The 17,773-nt window shown below is 37.3% G+C and overlaps 1 protein-coding gene across 1 annotated transcript; it reads right to left on the reverse strand.

Moving 5' to 3' along the window:
• Positions 1 to 4,283: 4,283 nt before the first annotated feature.
• Positions 4,284 to 17,426, reverse strand: CCT4 (chaperonin containing TCP1 subunit 4). Its single transcript, XM_027555595.1, has 14 exons — positions 17,123 to 17,426; positions 14,639 to 14,691; positions 14,092 to 14,181; positions 13,060 to 13,168; positions 12,317 to 12,459; positions 11,077 to 11,198; positions 10,600 to 10,732; positions 9,532 to 9,671; positions 7,976 to 8,072; positions 7,783 to 7,893; positions 7,560 to 7,690; positions 7,174 to 7,408; positions 5,233 to 5,346; positions 4,284 to 5,004 (listed from the first exon to the last, which is right to left on the reverse strand). The coding sequence occupies exons 1-14, from the start codon at positions 17,265 to 17,267 to the stop codon at positions 4,990 to 4,992; spliced, it is 1,638 nt and encodes a 545-aa protein (XP_027411396.1). The 5' UTR covers positions 17,268 to 17,426; the 3' UTR covers positions 4,284 to 4,989.
• Positions 17,427 to 17,773: the final 347 nt, after the last annotated feature.

Genomic DNA, 17,773 nt, shown 5'->3' on the forward strand with positions numbered 1-17,773 from the left:
AGGTGTTATCTTGTAGTTTTGATCTGCATTTCCCTAATGATTAGTGCTGTTGAGCATCTTTTCATGTGCTTATTGGACATTTATGTATCTTCTTAGGAGAAATGTCTATTCAAGTTCTTTGCACATTTTAAAATTGTGTTGCTATGTTGAGTTTTGGTAGTTCTTTCTTGACATTCTAGGTGAAAAAATTGAAAAAGTGAAGGTGTTAGCCGCTCAGTGGTGTCCGACTTATATTCTAGGTAGTAATCCCTTATCAGATATGGGATTTGTAGAAATTTTCTCCCTTTCTGTGGGTTGCTTTTTATTCTGTTGATAGTGTCTTTGATGCACAGAATTTTAAAATATCATGAAGCCCAGTTTGTCTTTTTCTTTTGTTATCTGTGATTTTATGTCAAATCCAAGAAGTGATTGGCAAAATCTAATGTTGTGAAGCTTTTGTTGTTTTCTTCTAAGAGTGTTATTGTTTTAGGTCTTAATTTAGGTCTTTGATCTATTTACAGATAATTTTTGTGTGTGGTGTTAAGTAAGGGTCCCATATCATTCTTTTGCATGTAGATATCCAGTTTCCCCAGCTCTATTTGCTGAAGTTTGAACTTTCCACATTGACTGGCCTTGGCTCCCTTGTCAAAACTCATTTGACGATATATATGCTTTTGAACTGTGGTGCTGGAGAAGACTCTTGCAAATCCTTTGGACTGCAAGGAGATTCAACCAGTTCATCCTAAAGGAGACCAGTCCTGGGTGTTCATTGAAAGGACTGATGCTGAGGCTGAAACTCCAATACTTTGGCCACCTCATGCGAAGAGTTGACTCATTGAAAAAGCCCGATGCTGGGAGGGATTGGGGGCAGGAGGAGAAGGGAACGACAGAGGATGAGATGGCTGGATGGCATCACCGACTGGATGGCCATGAGTTTGGGTGAACTCCGGGAGTTGGTGATGGCCAGGGAGGCCTGGCGTGCTGCGATTCATGGGGTCGCAGAGTTGGACATGAGTGAGCTACTGAACTGATGAGGGTTTATTTCTGGGCTCTCTATTCTATTCCACTGGTCTAAATGTGTGTCTTCATGCCAGTGCCACACTGTTTTGATTACTGTTGCTTATAATATAGCTTGGAATCAGGGTGCGTAATACCTCCAGCTTTATTCTTCTAAACGGTGCTTTGGACATCTTTTGTAGTTCCTTACAAATGTTAGGATTATTTGTTCTAGCTCTTTGAAAAAAATGCCATTGGTATTTTGATAAGGGATTATATAGATCACTTTGGATATACTGACACTTTAACAATATTAAGTTTTTGAATCCATAAACATACAATCTGTTTCCATTTGTCTTCAACAGTGTTTTGTAGTTTTCACTGAGCATATCTTTCACCTTCTTGGTTAATTTCTAAGTATTTATTTTTTGATGCTATAATGAATGGAATTCTGTAATTTTTTTTCATAGTGTTCAGTTAATGTATAAACGCAAATGACTTTAGTGTTGATTTTGTATCGTTACTTGGCTGAATTCATTTATCACAACAGCTTGTGTTGAATCTTTGGGACTTTTTACATATAAGATTGTATCTGCTGAGGCAATTTTACCTCTTCCAATTTGCATGCCTCGAATTCTTGCCTAACTGCCCTGGCTAGAACTTCCAGTACTATGTTGAATAGGGGTGGCAGAGTGGGCATCCTTGGCTTTTTTTTTTTTTTTAGTAAAAAAGCCTTCAGTCTTTCACTGTCAGTCTTTACTCTCTACTGTGATTTTACTTGCATGACTGATTTTTCATATTTTGATGTCCTTTTAAAAACTGAAGTGCAGTTGTTATCCAATGTTACCTGTGTACAATACAGTGATTCACAATTTTTAAGTTATACCCCATAGTTATTATAAAATATTGGCTATATTCCTCATGTTGTACAATGTATCTATTTTATACCTCATAATTTGTATCTCTTACCCACCCCTATATTGCCCTCCTTCCTTCTCTTGCCACTGGTAATCATTCGTTTAAATTTTTTGTGATACTCACTAGTTGTATTCCACATAACTGGTATCATACAGTATATGTCCCTTGTTTCACTTAGCAAATGGTCTAGTATCCCATTGTATATATAATACATCTTCTGTATCCATTCCCACTACTGATTTTTTTGTTGAATTCCAGGCACTGTGAATTTTGTTATTATTATATCCTTTAAGAATTTTAAGCTTTGGTCAGATTCAATCTTGCTATTAAGGCTGTACTCTTCTGAAGGCTCTACTCATTCCCTATTACAAGGTTTTCTCCAACCTAGTAAGAATTTAAACTATTTCAAGGCCACTGTAAATCCAGTCTACTACTTTCACTGGTTTTTCTGTGAACTCTATAGTTTTACCGGACACAGAAATACTCAGCCAAAGACTCAACTACACCTCTACACATCTCTGGGAACTATTTCTGTAAAGCTTCATTTTCTAGTACTCTGTTCTACAACTTCTAGCCACTCAGTGTATCTGAACCTTTGATCCTTATCTTAATTCAGCAATATTGATGGAAAAGCTATTAATCTGTACCTTTAAAAAGCTCAATAAACTTAAAAAGTGATCTACACCTGAGATACATTATAGTCAAAACCATCAAAACACAAGAAATTTTAAAGTGGGAAGTGAACAACTTCAGCAACATCGTTTCACATTTGCTTGATTTCAAGAAAAATGTGAATACACAAAAATGCATCCATCTGAATCAAACTGCCCCATGACACACGAAACTGCACACACACCTCAAAAAAACTGAGACATTAACCTTTATAAGCCAAACTCGACACATTCAGTGTTGCAACCTAGGTTTCATATAACCCTCCTTCTACTACTTTGCAATGCCATTAGCTCCAACAGCCACTTCAATTTTCTGGTGTTTTTTCAAGTGGCATGTAAATGTAATTCTTAACCAATTACTGTTTGTTAAACTATTTGATCAGGTTCCTTTTGTGTTGTTGATGAAGTCTTGGGGTTGTCTCCAACCACATTTCTTCTCTAAGCCCTGTGGTTTCTATTGCACTATTTTGCGTACCAAGATTTTTAAGGATACATCGTATTATAGAACTGACTTCTATGGTAAAATGTCAATAGTTGGAGGGTATAGGGTGTTCACACTGTTCTGTAAACTGTTTTTTAATGAAAAGCTAGGGTGGGAATTCCCTGCCTGTCTAGTGGTTAGGACTCAGTGATTTCACTGCTATGGGCCTGAGTTCCCTGGTCTGGCAATTAAGATCCCACAAGCCACGGGGTGTGGCCAAAAAAATAAAAATGAGAGTGAAAAAATTTATAGTACTCAAGAGGAAAAAAGTATGCAAAACCTTTGTCTCATTAGGATAGTTATCATTCCTATTTCAAAGCATACCTCTTAAATATTTAACAGGATAATTTTCCTTTCATTGCTTTACAATTATCTAACTGAATCAGACCACTATTTTTGAGTTTTGTCATTTGGCCTTTCAGTGACAAAGCACCACCACTGCTTCCGAAAACATTAACTTTATAAATTTTATAAACTTGTAAAACCCAATCAAACCCCAAATAGTGGCTTAATTTACATCAAACTTAATGACTAACATTTGTCTTGTTAGCATTCCTTTTACAAATTTTTAAACATATTTAGATATACAGGTATAGCCTAAGACACAGACACACATAAGGGTGCTGAATAACTCTTAGAAGTTCCAATATGAAAAATTCTGGCTCAAGTATTTTGACTTAAAAGTGTTTACATTATACAACATTCAGTTTTATGGCAGCTATGATTCTTTTCCAACAGCAAGGTCCTAATACCCACTAAAGAGAGAAATAATTACTGAATTATTAAATTCCAGACTATCCAAAGACTTATCTAAATTTACCACTTATCAGATTAGTCATTTTAATTAACTACTGGAGTTATCAGATACAAAGGAACTTCATACTGATTGGCTGAAGTTCTCCAAAACCTTTAGGAGTCCCCCCCTCCATCCACTGCTTTCATAATACTCTTTATATATAATACAAAAGATGATGAGAGTAATCACGGATTTAAGGCTCAATTTGTGATCCACCTTAAAGGTCTGGCCTTTATCCAAAGGCAATCAAAAGCCATGAAAGCGTTTATAAAGGAGTGCTTGACAAGTTAAAAAAAGACCACTAAGCTATATGTAGAATGTGTGCCAAGTTGACTAGATGGTGACTAAAACAAGGACAGAACTAGTTAAATTTTATAATACTCTTGGTGTAAGACTAAGATGTTTTAAACCACTGAGAAAAGACTTACTTATACAAACAAAATTTGCTACATATATGCATATTTTTATTTTTAGAAGGAATCCCAATTAACACAACAGTGGTTCTTAGAAAATGGGATAAGAATGAGAAAAACTTTCATTGTTCACTCTTTCTGTACTGTTAACTTTTCAAACAGCATATGTATTACTGAAAATGGTGGGTTATCAGGGTGATGAGCATATTGGGCCATTTTTCCTTCTCAATACTTCTATCAATAAACACAAAACTGGAGACTTCCCTGGCAGTCCAGTGTTTAAGATTTTTTGCTGCCCATACAGGGAGTGTGGGTTTGATCCCTGGTCGGGGAAGTAAGATCCCACGTGCCATGCAGCCAAAAAAGAGAACAACAACAAAAAACCACAACCTAACACAAAACTTAAAGAGTACCCAGCATTAAGTCCTTCAGACTTTAACAGGCAAATGTTAGCTCCTTTTTTCTCTCCTCACAGATTTCTAGTCAATCAGAAATAACAGAATTTAGGAGAGAGTGGGAATAATGCAGAGTATAGAGCAATAAATTAATCTGCTTTTTGAAACCATGTGTTTAATATTTTCATTAAACTGTGTCAATATAATTTCAAGCAAATGCCAACTGGAAGACCAGGCCCAGAAATTCATAACAATCTTCCAAAGGAATGCCAAAGTGCTCTTCCACTCCAGCTGCACCATTAGTGGCCATGATGGTGCCAGTCAGACAATGTTAACCAGATTACCGAGTGTTTACCTGAAAAGAGAAAAATTTGAAAACCTGTAAGGACACAATTTTAAGGATGGAAGATCTTTAAGGTGGTTATCCAAACTTCCCTATTTTTATAGGTGGGAAAATACTAGACATATGAACTGTTTTCACCCCCGTGACTAGCAAACTAACAACATTTACTGCTCCCACCCCAATTCCTCAAAAATATGCCTTTCTGCCCTTGTAGGAAATTCACAACCTGTATATACTTACCACATCATCAATCTTCAGAATGCTCCGGACAGTTTCAGTTGCTAGAGTCAGTGCACTGACTGAAACCAACAGAGGCTGGACAACCAGTTCCTCCAGTATGTTGGAAATACCACCCTGCAAACCAGTACAAGTTGCTTTTAGTATTTGTAATGATACACATTACCAACTACACTGTTACCAGTAAACCTCAAAGCCTTTCAAACTTAGTTTTCCTGTAGTCTAGTCAAGAGTCAGGTACTCTCTACTAAGCATTTCCCCAAGTTATAGGCTGTTTTTCAACTAAAATCTGGAAAAACTGAATTAACGCTAGACTCTCCCAATCTGAACTCCAAAACAATTCTTTGTATCTTTTAAAATTCCTGGCAAAAATTAAGTAGATAATATAGTTATTAAAAATTTTAAGATTTTTTTTGCTATATACCTGGAACTTGTTGAGTTGCTCAGTCTTGTCTGACTCTTTGAGACCCCATGGACTATAGCCTACCAGGTTCCTGTGTCCATGGGATTTTTCCAGGCAAGCATACTGAAGTGGGTTGTCATTTCCTTCATCAGGGGATCTTCCCAACCCAGGGATTGAACCCATGTCTCCTGCATAGGCAGGCAGATTTTTTTACCGCTGAGCCACCAGGGAAGCCCTCAAAACTAACACTCTAAATCAAGTATCTCAATTAAAGAAAAAAGTAATGAAATTTAAATCATCTGATTCCTAATTCTGAATTTGGCCAAGTCTAGTCTACCTGGTCCTTCACATCATTCTCGCTTTCCACTTTTAGATTCTTCCTGCCACTATTCCCTCACCTTTATCCTAGGATTACTGCTGATGTCTTAATAGGCAATCCTGTCTCCATTCTTCCCTCCTTAAAATGCTCTTTCCATCACCTTAGGTCTCTTGGTTTAAACAAATACACAAAAACTCGAAACTACTGGAATTAAAAAACAAACAAACACCCAGCCACCCCACCCATTCATCAACAACTCAAGGGACTCTTCATTCTAGCTTTTATCCAATCTTTCCAATCTTAAAGTCCATTATATGATCAACACATCACCTCTGCTCTAGACAAAATGAATTAACTTTTTTGGTCCCTCTTACCTATAAATCACTGCTTCCCCATTTGACACTTTTTTATCCCCTACCAAAGTTGCAGCTTCCTAAAACTTTCCCTAACCAGGTAGTGCCCTCGAATTCTACCTGCTTCTACCTTAAAAAAAAAAATCACCTTGTATTGTCCATTTTTTCCCATTACATGTTACCTGTCTTCTTAATAAAAGGAGACGTTAATAAAACAATACAACAGGAGAAATCACTACTGTTCTATGTGTTTACCCTATGTAACTACACCAGGCTGGTGCTCACAATAGCAGCAATGGTTAACTATACACCAGGTGTCTTTGTTAAGAACTTTCTATTTAGTGACTTCCCTGGTGGCTCAAATGGTAAAGCATCTGCCTACAATGCAGGAGACCCAAGTTCAATTCCTGGGTTGGGAAGATCCTCTGGGGAAGGAAATGGCAACCCACTCCAGTACGCTTGCCTGGAAAATCCCATGGACAGAGAAGTGTGGTAGGCTATAGGCCATGGGGTCGCAGAGTCGGACACGACTGAGCGACTTCACTTTCACTTTAAACTTTAATCCTCACAGGCCTATGAGGGAACTATAATAATCCCTGTTTTTACAACCAAGAAAACGGAAGCACAGATTTAAAGTTGTACAATCATAAAATGGCAGGGTTAATGAACAAAATACTATTTCTCACTTAAGGCATCATCTTCATTTTCACTCATTAGCATATATTAACTAACCTGCAGGTTTTGTATCCAAATTGAAGGTTACTCTATTTTTAATTACAAAGCCTTTTTCATTCCACAGACAATTATGAAGCTTTCAGTATTTTTTATTAATCAACATTTTCTGCAGTAACCAAAGTTTAAATTACTACCTTTCGGACATTAATGCCTGTAGTTTTTTCTCCCTGAGCATGCCGGTTTCTTAGTTCTGTTACAGTAGAAATGGGATTCAGGCCAGCGTTTTCAGCTAGTGTAGATGGAATGACTTCCATAGCATCTGCAAAAGCACGAATGCAGTAGGATTCCATACCACTCAATGTTCGTGAGTATTCAGTTAACCGTAGGGCCAACTCTATTTCTGGAGCACCACCTCCTGCAATAAGAGCTCTGAAATTCACAAGTGTATTTTTAGTTTATTTTATCCGACAGAAATAATAATTTATTTAAAAGCTTTTTAAAGTTTTAATAATACTAAAAATCTTTAAAATTTAAAATCTTAATGATCAAAATACGGCAAAACGTTACTTAGTAATATTACCTCTTCTTCACTAAACAGCGAATAACACAGAGAGCATCATGGATAGAGCGCTCAGCTTCTTCAATCACCAATTTGTTAGAACCACGAACAACAATTGTAACTGTTTTTCCAGGGCTTGCACAGCCTGTAATCTTTAGTAAACAAACTCTGGAATTAGGTTATTTGAAGGATTAAAAAAAAAACCCAAATCCCAAGCAAATAGAAACTTAATTTTAATAGTTACCTTGATCAGTTTGCCAGAACCATTTAAGCTGACCTCCTCAGCTAACTCAGCAGATCCCAGCATGTCAGCAGTGAACTGGTCAACATGAGCAACTGGTTTGGTTCCAATCGTCTGGGAATAACAGTCACATTCACAAACTCAGACGTCTGACTAGTGAACATTTTCACATATACAGATATTAAGAATATTTTACCTTACAAATGAATTCAATGTCTTCTCTTTCAATATCCTTTACCACCATTATCTTCATTTTGTTCAGGAAATGCAATGCAAGATCACTAAGAGCATCTCTAAAATACAGAAACAGTGATTATGTCAATACTGGTTTGGAACAGAAATTCTGCTATTTAACTCCTTAGGGTTTTCCGTAATTTTACTATCGTTTAAATGGCCAATTATTTAGTTATTTGTGAAAGGAGATGCTTTAAATAGCTTGACCAAGTTTATGAGCTCAAAATTCTTAAATAAGATTTCTAAAGGATAATATTTAAAATGTATTCCAATAGCACTTGTAAAACACACAAAAGCAATTGTCATCATTCTTCTGATAGTTAACAATTAATACTTCATGAATTTAGAATTAAGTATCATGGTAAATTATGTTTGCTGCTACTGCTAAGTCACTTCAGTCATGTCCGACTCTGTGTGACCCCATAGACGGAGCCCAACAGGCTCCCCCGTCCCTGGGATTCTCCAAGCAAGAACACTGGCGTGGGTTGCCATTTCCTTCTCCAATGCATGAAAGTAAAAAGTGAGAGTGAAGTCGCTCAGTTGTGTCTGACTCTTAGTGACCCCATGGACTACAGCCTACCAGGCTCCTCTGTCCATGGGATTTTCCAGGCAAGAGTACTGGAGTCAGGTGCCATTGCCTTCTCCATCAAATTATGTTTAAGACCCCACAAATTTACACGTTTACACAAACTATCTGAATGACCCCTGCACCCCAACAACCCTGATACTGAAGGGTAGATATCAGTATCCTTGTTTTACAGATAAGTAAACTGAGTTTTGAAAGCAATTTACTACAAGTTACTAGCTATTACGTAACTTGAATTTAGAACCAGGTACTCCAACTCTTCAACAAGGTGTCTATATCAAGAGATCCACAATACTTTCTGGCATAACATATAGAGTACATGAGAATGTGTCTACACTGAAACATCAGTTTCTTCAAAAAGGCATCAGTTCAAACTTTGGAGAATTCTTTCAATCCGTGGACTATCCAACATTCCCCCCAAAAGAACTTGCTAAAATTTCAAGACAAACTATTGCATGGCCCTTTAAATAAAGAACTTCCCTGGTGGCTCAGACGGTAAAGCATCTGCCTTCAATTTCAAGGTTGGGAAGATCTCCTGGAGAAGGAAATGGCAACCCACTCCAGTATTCTTGCCTGGAAAAATCCCATGGACGGAGGAATCTGGTAGCCTATAGTCCATGCGATCGCAGAGTTGGAGACGACTGAGCAACTTCACTTTAAATAAATACCTCTAAAATTTTAGCTATATTACGTACCTTTTTACTTGATAGTAAGGATCTTGGTCAAGAAGGACATATATCCCACACTTAAATTATCATTAACAAGAAGGGAACTCACTTTAGATCATTTACCAGAATACAACAATGGCCTAAAATGCAAATCTGTTCCAGATTTCTAGTGGTTTAATACACCCCTAATGCTTCTTAAAAACTGCTAGAAGGGATCCAAAATCAATTATTGTTAAGAGATGAACAAAATAAAATGCCCTATACCTTAGAATAGACTTCTGTATGAGAAGAACATTACATCCTGTTTTTTTAATTTGCTTCACTAAATTTAGAATATAAGCTCTCTCTTCTCTTAGCACTCGATCCATTTGAACATAGTCAGAAACCACTATTTGATTGTCCATCTGTTCAGAAAAAGAACATATTAATAATTTGGATTTTAAGAGTTCTTAAGCAAAAAACGAGAATTTTAATGAAAATATTATGCACAATATAAATCCAACGAAAATCACATCAAACTAGATATTACATAGACACACACAGAAAAAGTCTAGAAAAATGAATATACATGAAATATAACTCAGGTTTTATATTTTTATCTATACACCTTACTGGTATTTTTTACAATGTTTTGGAAATCATTAAATGTAAAAATGATCATCCTATTTCATGGATATGTCAATTCTCCTCATAAAAACTTACATGTTACTGAAATAACTTCAATTGCATCTCTTTTACTCTATAGTTAAAAAACATTGATATGCTGAAAGCAATTACTAAAGACAAGTACTATAATATTTAAGACCTATAAAAGAACACTGACTTTTATATGGGTTAAAATTTGGGAAACAAACGACTCAACCTATATGCTAATACAATATGAAATGAGAGCAAACCTGAAATCAGGTGACAAAGATCAGCCACTCCTTCAGGGAATAGTACTTATCACTAAGAGATTTAATGTGTTAAATTAAAAAATCACCTTTTTGGAATAAAAACAATAAGCTGGTTTAAAGTTCTACTATGCAAACATAAAGACAAAGATCTGGAAATCCCTCTTACACATAGCCTAGTTTTACTGTTTCATACATATCCTTATGACTGTCTTCATTTGAGAAGTCAATGCTCAGTTTCAATAAACAGCCAACTGAAATTAAATTTATCACATGTGGCATCCAATATTTTATACATTTGTCTTGATTTTACTAATTATTTTTAAATCCTTGCTTTCTATCACTAGTATTAATATCAGCATTTTCTATTTTTATAATAATCAGCAAAAATCTGTTATTAGAAAGTCAAACACCTAAGGAATCATTTGGTTTTACTTACATCTGTTTTGGGAGCAGATAAGCAGAACTGAATAAGCCCAATCTTAGCCTTTTCAACTCTGGTTATGCCAGAATTTGCTACCTTTTGAGTAAGAACCAGACCTTCCACCAACTCACAATCATCAATTGTCCCACTAAGAAAAAAGAAAATGAAGAGACAGTTCAGAGGGGAGGGAGATCTCCAAGTTTAACAGACTGAAAACAGATAAAAAATCATCAGTCTGATAAAATGTGCTTCAACCTCACTCATATTTATTAATGGCCCATTCCTGAACCTCTCTGATCACACTACTGCTCTGCCATCACTAGGGAATAAAAACTAATTCTTCAAACTTCCACATTAATATCAGCTGTCATGAAAACAAAACAACTAAACTTACGTGACTTTCATCTACATTTTTCATTTAACTATTTTCCAAACAGCTTATGTTTACTTTGAAAATTATTTTTTATTAAAGTTATAATTAGAGATGCTTACCCAAGCTTCTTAACTATTTTAATATCTCTAAGATCTACACTAGTAGCTGTGGCTGGGTCAATCACTTTCATCACTGCATCTACACTCATTGGAGAAAGGAGACTTGAATACTGAGACACAACCTAGTATTAAAAAGAAAAAAAGTTAGTGTCATAAAATATTGTAACAGAGAAAGTCCCAGTTCTTTAATGATAAAGATATTAAGAGAAGTAATCTCAATTACTTTTTTGAGTGGGGTGGAGAACAAGGGTCAGACACAACTGAGGTGATTTAGCACACACATGGAGTACATGTAAGAAAACATTACATATAAACTATCTTTTCCACTCAAGTTTGACTGTCACCATATAAAAATATATGTTTGCATTCCTCTTTTATTAATAGTCAGGACTGACTAGATTACCTAGTAATTCAACAGGAAATCCAAAAGAACAATTTTATGCTGAGGTTTCATACTTAAACTGAATTTATGATCAGATGTTATATATGTGCACCCCTATTACTGAGGGGCTGATAAACATAGGTAATGGTTAGAACATAGTGAGCATGAATTCTATGTCATGCAGTAGCTTTAACACTTTACATTCATATACTCAATCTTCCAATGAAAAACCTAAAACATACAGCTTAATTAAGTGGAGCTGGCACTGAACCCAAGCAGTCTAAGCTCTATGACCAATGCTTATAACCATTACGATATTCTGTCTAAATTAGTTCTGGGGACATTTACCAACACTATTACTTAATGTCACTAATACGATCTAGATTTCCACTTAACATTTAAATAATACTGATGAAAAGGAAAAAGAATGGAGTGGGCATGTGACACACAACATAACAGAGAATAGGTGACATGAGCTTCTAAGACACTGAAAATAACATTAATGCTTTATATTTGATTAAAAAAAAAAAATAGCAACATGGTTAAGAGATGGACCATGATGGGCAGCCCTATCTGGGGTTCAAGTCTCATCTCTACCTCTCATTAGTGGGTCTTGGATAAGTTATTTAACTTCACTTTCTTTTCCCATCTGTAAAATCAACTTACCTAAAAGCCTTGATGTGAGTTAATTTTACTTGAACTAATTCAGTTATGCAAATTAGTTACCCACTCTTGAGAGTTAATATTTATGAACTATACAGCATGAAAAACCACAGCATCAAAAACCACAGAATAAGAGCTGCAGTTCCTGATGAACTTAACTGTACTTTTACAATGATCGCATTGTGCTTGTCTCACCTTTGAGTTCAATGAAGTGGCTGCACTATTTAACAAAGTTTCTCTGTCACTCAGTTCCACAGGTCGAGACATGTCAGTCAAGATTTCAATGCCCTTTTCCAAAGCCTTCTGGAATGACTCAGAAATGATGGTGGGATGAATCCCTGTCATTTGTGAAAGGGTAGTTAATTTAATAATAACAGATAAACTTCATACTTGACATGACTTAAAATTTCTTTGTTCATTACAACATCAATGCAGTCAAATTTTAAATTATTCTTAATAATGGTTCAAATAACTTTAACTGCTAATATGTCTAATAATTTATTTCTATTTAATTTGAAATAGATAAATTACATATTATGTGATACTTAAAACTAAAACCATTTTTTTACTTTACAAAGATTCTATAAATCTGCATCATAGTAAGTGACTGAGGAATCACAACTACATTTAGGCAGTATGTACCAAGACAAGAATCCTTACTTTCTCTCCGAAATCACAGTTCTCATCTATAGCCTGTTTAGTACCACCACCAACCAGTCATTTCTTAAAAGCAAAATTTTATGAAGTTCCATTCAAAACAAAGTAGGAAAGCCAGGGGTGGGGTGGGGTGGGGGGAGATCCAGAAGCAAAAAAAAAAGTTTTTAATTCACATGATAAACATAGCAAAATTAGCTGTTTCAAATTAAATTGTTAATCTCATATTACTTAATAACTTTTGCCTTTCTTCAGTAATAAAGCATGTCTTATGTCCTACCCACCTTTCTGAAGAAGCTTGGTACAGGAATCCAAAAGAGAGCCAGCAATAATGACCACTGATGTGGTGCCATCTCCTGCTTCTATATCCTGAGCCTTGGACAGCTCCACCAGCTGGGTGAACAGAACATGTCAAGTCGCTCAGTAAGAACTGGTTCATGAGAACCCAGTAACATCTTACCATCAGTGAGATTCACATCATGTTCACTTATAGATTTTGATTATCAGCACTATAAGAGTCAATATACTTTTCTTCTGATTTTTTGTCCACCTTGGTTTAATTTAAAAATGATGACCTATATATTTGTGGCATGCAAAATTCTACTTACACACTTTATAAGAAGCTATATTATGATTTATAGTTCAGACTACGGGTTGTTTTTTCTTGCCACTACTTAAAAGAACTAGGGGCATTCTGTATATTGAGAAGCTATAAAGTGCAGGATTCAGATGAGAGGAGATTGTTAGTTTGAAATCCTTGGCCAAGTTTATCTAAACTGACCCTGCATGAAGCACAACCTGACTCATTTTCAGTCACCTTTACCTAATCAAAAGGGATTTTTTAACAGGAATTTCTAAGGAATTTGTTTTTGCTGATAGTTTGACTCCTCACTTGACACTAGAATCACCATTATGATTTGTAGTTGAATTAAAAATTATTTTTAAAAATAAATATCATGGGAAGTTTAAACACAAGATTTATTTTGCAAACAATTAAAATTCTACTTTCAGCTAACACCCACTGAATAATTGGTACAAATTTTTTTTCAACAGTACAATTTTTTTCTCTCTTCTTTATATGTGAGGCACGTTGCTGTGGAAAAGGAGAATTATGTTTTATTATGATTTTCAACAAAGACCATAACGCTAGGGATACAACATATCCTAAAAATATGCCTGATTAGCATAAAAAAGAAAAACTTTCACCATGTTTAAACTTACCATGTGATCAAATAAAACAAATTTAACTGTTTACCGAATATCAAATAACATACTTAAAGAAAACCAAAAAACTCTCACCTAAAAATTACACTTACCATTCTGGCTGCTGGATGTAACACCTGCATTTGTTTCAGAATGGTGGCACCATCATTTGTAATGGTCACATCACCTTTTCCATCTTGAATCTGCATAGTTTTTTAAAGGTTGTTATTTCAAAAAAATTTTTTTCTTTATCCAGTATTAATGTGAAACCCTAAAAGCTCTACTAATTTTAATACTTCTTGTACAGAAGTTAACTTATGTTTGCATAATGCTTAATTTCAAATTGTTTTCCCTTACCCTGGTGTCATGATTAAGAACATGCAGTAATAGTCCCAGTTTACAAGTGAAATACCTGGGTTTTTTCCTACTTAAAAGTGAAGGAACTAAGACACTAAAAAAGGGATACAAAAGATATTATAAAGAATCACCATAAAATATGAATTATAACTAGGTCCCGTTCATCCCAAAGTAATCTACCCCTTTCTGAACTCTCAAAGACTTTCTAACACTTTACTTTTTAAACAGCACATCTTAACCCTCTAGAGAGCTTGCAGTAGGCACAGTAGTACTCAATAAGTAATGGATGATTGAGCCTTTTACCATTTTATCCATTCCTTTTGGTCCGAGGCTTGTTCTAATGGCATCAGCAACAGCTGTAAATGTGGGGGGGAAAAAAGAAACCAAGACTCTTTAACGAGCAAAGCATTTCTTCTACCCGCAAATCATCATTTTGTCCTTATTAAAACATGGTGCATAACAATTCACTGTTTGCTAAAGAAAATTCTATACCTAAAAATCTACTGAACACAGAAATATTTTACTCCTTTAACTGTATGACACTTCACTTTTTGTTGCTAACGTCACTATACGTAGCATTTGTACCCTGCACATACGGTAGAATAAATTTTGAAGTCACCTAATCCTCCTATAAATATCAATATAACTTAAGTCATGTGCTCTCAATGAGGACTGCATTACCTTCCCCATTTTCTGAAACAAAACAAGCAGCAATAACAGGACAAGCTAGATCTCCTAGTATATTCTACAGCCCTATTTGCTTTTGTATATTCCACAACTAGAATAATGCTTTCAGTAGGTTGTGTTAACAATACATAATCTTAAAAAGATTATAAGAAAATATTTGGTATAGTTTAAAAAATATTCTACTTAATTATTTCATAATTGGGGGCTGCATTTCCTAATTATTCAGCCATAATTAATTACTCTTTCAGGTGATTTTAGTGGACCCACATGGCAACGATGCTACAAGGAGACCAATTCACTTTAAGAACACCCTTACAGTCATCTACAGGAAGCCTCTAGAAAGGCACACTATTCAAAAAATAAAATTTTTGCTGACCACCTCCTCAAAAGTGAAGTCTAACATACTATGTAGTACACAGTATTATCTGTTAAATGACTTGTGCTGAATAGTACTAGAACTACCACAACTACTTGTGTGTGTGTGTTGTTTTGACATTGTCAACCAAAGAGAAAACTGGCTCCATGAATTACACTAAAGATGCATCTGGCAACAGCTTTTTCCCACCAGTCTGTAGAGTTCTGTTTGACTTGGACAATCTAGTATGTTCCAGGAGCTCTCTTCACTTCAGATGTAAGGGTCAGGTTTACAAGTAAGTGGCCTTTTCTTCCTATATGCATTCCTCTCTTGTCCAATTTCAATTCTCTGTGCAGAGATGTTTCCAAATTTGCCGAAGTAAACATCCCATCCTGTTACCTTGTTTGTTGAAAATCTACCATATTCTATAGCTTTTCCAGCCCCCCAACATGGCACCAGAATTTACCTAACACCTTGTTTCTAATGAAATAAATCTAAGCTTCAGTTATGGTCTCTAGATAACTATCAAACAACTTTGATTTCCTGGTAAAGACTCTCTTGAACTTTCAAACGACTCCTAAATTTACCATGTAGTCATTCTGACATCCTCAACTCATTTAAGCCTGAACCAGAACCTATTCTCTCGTCTTCCACCATCCTTCCTTCAGTGTACCTGGTTTTTCCCAGCAGTAGCAGCACCAGCAGCACCACACCCTCAGTCCCCTGGACAGATAACCTCAAATATCTTTAAGGCTGTACTCTATGTATACATATATATATACACCTGGCTCCTCATATACTTTCTTATTTAAGCCCTACAGCAACCCTCCAAGGTAGCTATTATTTCATTATATTGAAAAACAATCTGTAGCTGAGGGAGTCGTGTTAAACCCTTTCCAGAACAACAACAAAGGACACCAGGCCTTTAAGATCGGGCCCCACTCTACCTTTCCGATCTCCCCTCTCATTTCTTCCGGCACCTGATGCTCTAACCCAAATGAACTACTCCCTGTACTCAAACACATAACGGGCAAGAACTCTAAGCCCCTGTTCTCACTTTTGCTTCTAGACTCTTCACATTCAACCCGACGTCTCTTAATCTTCACAAATTTTTTTTAAGCGAACTTTTCCATCCTCAATTTTATAGGGAAGAAAACCTTGGTTAAAGGTCACAAAGGCACGAAGTAACGTAACTGAACGAAACCCAGGACTTCTTGAATTCCACCAAAAGCCAAACTCTTCTCCATTTGCTGGCTGTACGTGCAGAGAGGATATCAAAGCTCAACGCAGCCTCGTAATTACTCTCAAACAAGGTGGGTCGGTCGGTTTCCCACCCCCCGAGTACAATGGACCCCGCCCCAATTTAAGGCGCGGAGAGTTTACCCGAATTCAATAGCTGCCCCCAGAAAAGTATTTCCCTATTTTAATAAAAACAAAAAGACTGTAGAGTATCATACAAACATTGTAAGAGTAGACCGCTGCATAAGGGCCCCGGCTGCTTTCTTAAGTATGATGAAAGCAGCACGCTCCGGGACGGAAAATTATGGGCGTCTAAGACGCAGAATGGGGCCAGTCCAAAGGCTTCCATACTCGGGGTCGGGAATAACGGCAGGAAGGAGGAACCCTGCACTAGCTTATTCTATGAGAGGCCCAAAGCGGATCAATGAACGAACAGCCCACCCAAGGCTGGGGGTGAGAGTGCAAGTCAGGCCCGGCGGGCCGCGGCTCAAGCCGGGGAGCAATACCTTTGGCTGCGGAGATGTTGCTGAAGCGGATTTGGGCCGGCTTATCGCGGTCCTGATAGGCGCTCTTCCCGCGGCCGCCGGCAGCCCCGGCAGCCCCGACAGCCCCGGCGGGCGGCCCGGTCCGGGGTGCTACGTTCTCGGGCATGGCAACCTTGGATGGGTCTGTGTGAGCTTGGGAAGGACGGATGGACGCGGATTGAGGCTGACCAGGGAGCAACCGTAAGCGCCCACCGCCTTCACGAACCTTCCAGAAAGCGGCGCCGGCGCCGGGAGGAGGAGGAGCCGGAGAAGGGGTCCTTCCTGGAGGCGCGGCGCGGCCGTGACGTCACAGACTGCCCGCCGCGCGCCGGGTGAGGGGGCCAGCGCCGACGAGCTGGGGGCTGGCCGGGGCTCTTGGGCCGGGGTCATTTGGGCCGGGGGCGCGCTGAGTGAGCTCGAGGGAGGCAGAAAGGCCCACCTGCCATTGTAAAGGCTGGTGTCGGGACACCACATCTCCCCACTAACCCCTCCTCGGGCCTGAGGACCCCTCTGTTAACTGTAGTTGGAAGAGTCACTCCCTGGTGGGTGGGGTTTTTGCCGGCGGTAGACTTGTGTTTTTGGAAAAGGAAATGGCGACCCAATCCAGTATTCTTACCTGGAGAAAATCCATGG

This window comes from Bos indicus x Bos taurus, chromosome 11, assembly GCF_003369695.1.
Source record: "Bos indicus x Bos taurus breed Angus x Brahman F1 hybrid chromosome 11, Bos_hybrid_MaternalHap_v2.0, whole genome shotgun sequence".
Taxonomy (NCBI): domain Eukaryota; kingdom Metazoa; phylum Chordata; class Mammalia; order Artiodactyla; family Bovidae; genus Bos; species Bos indicus x Bos taurus.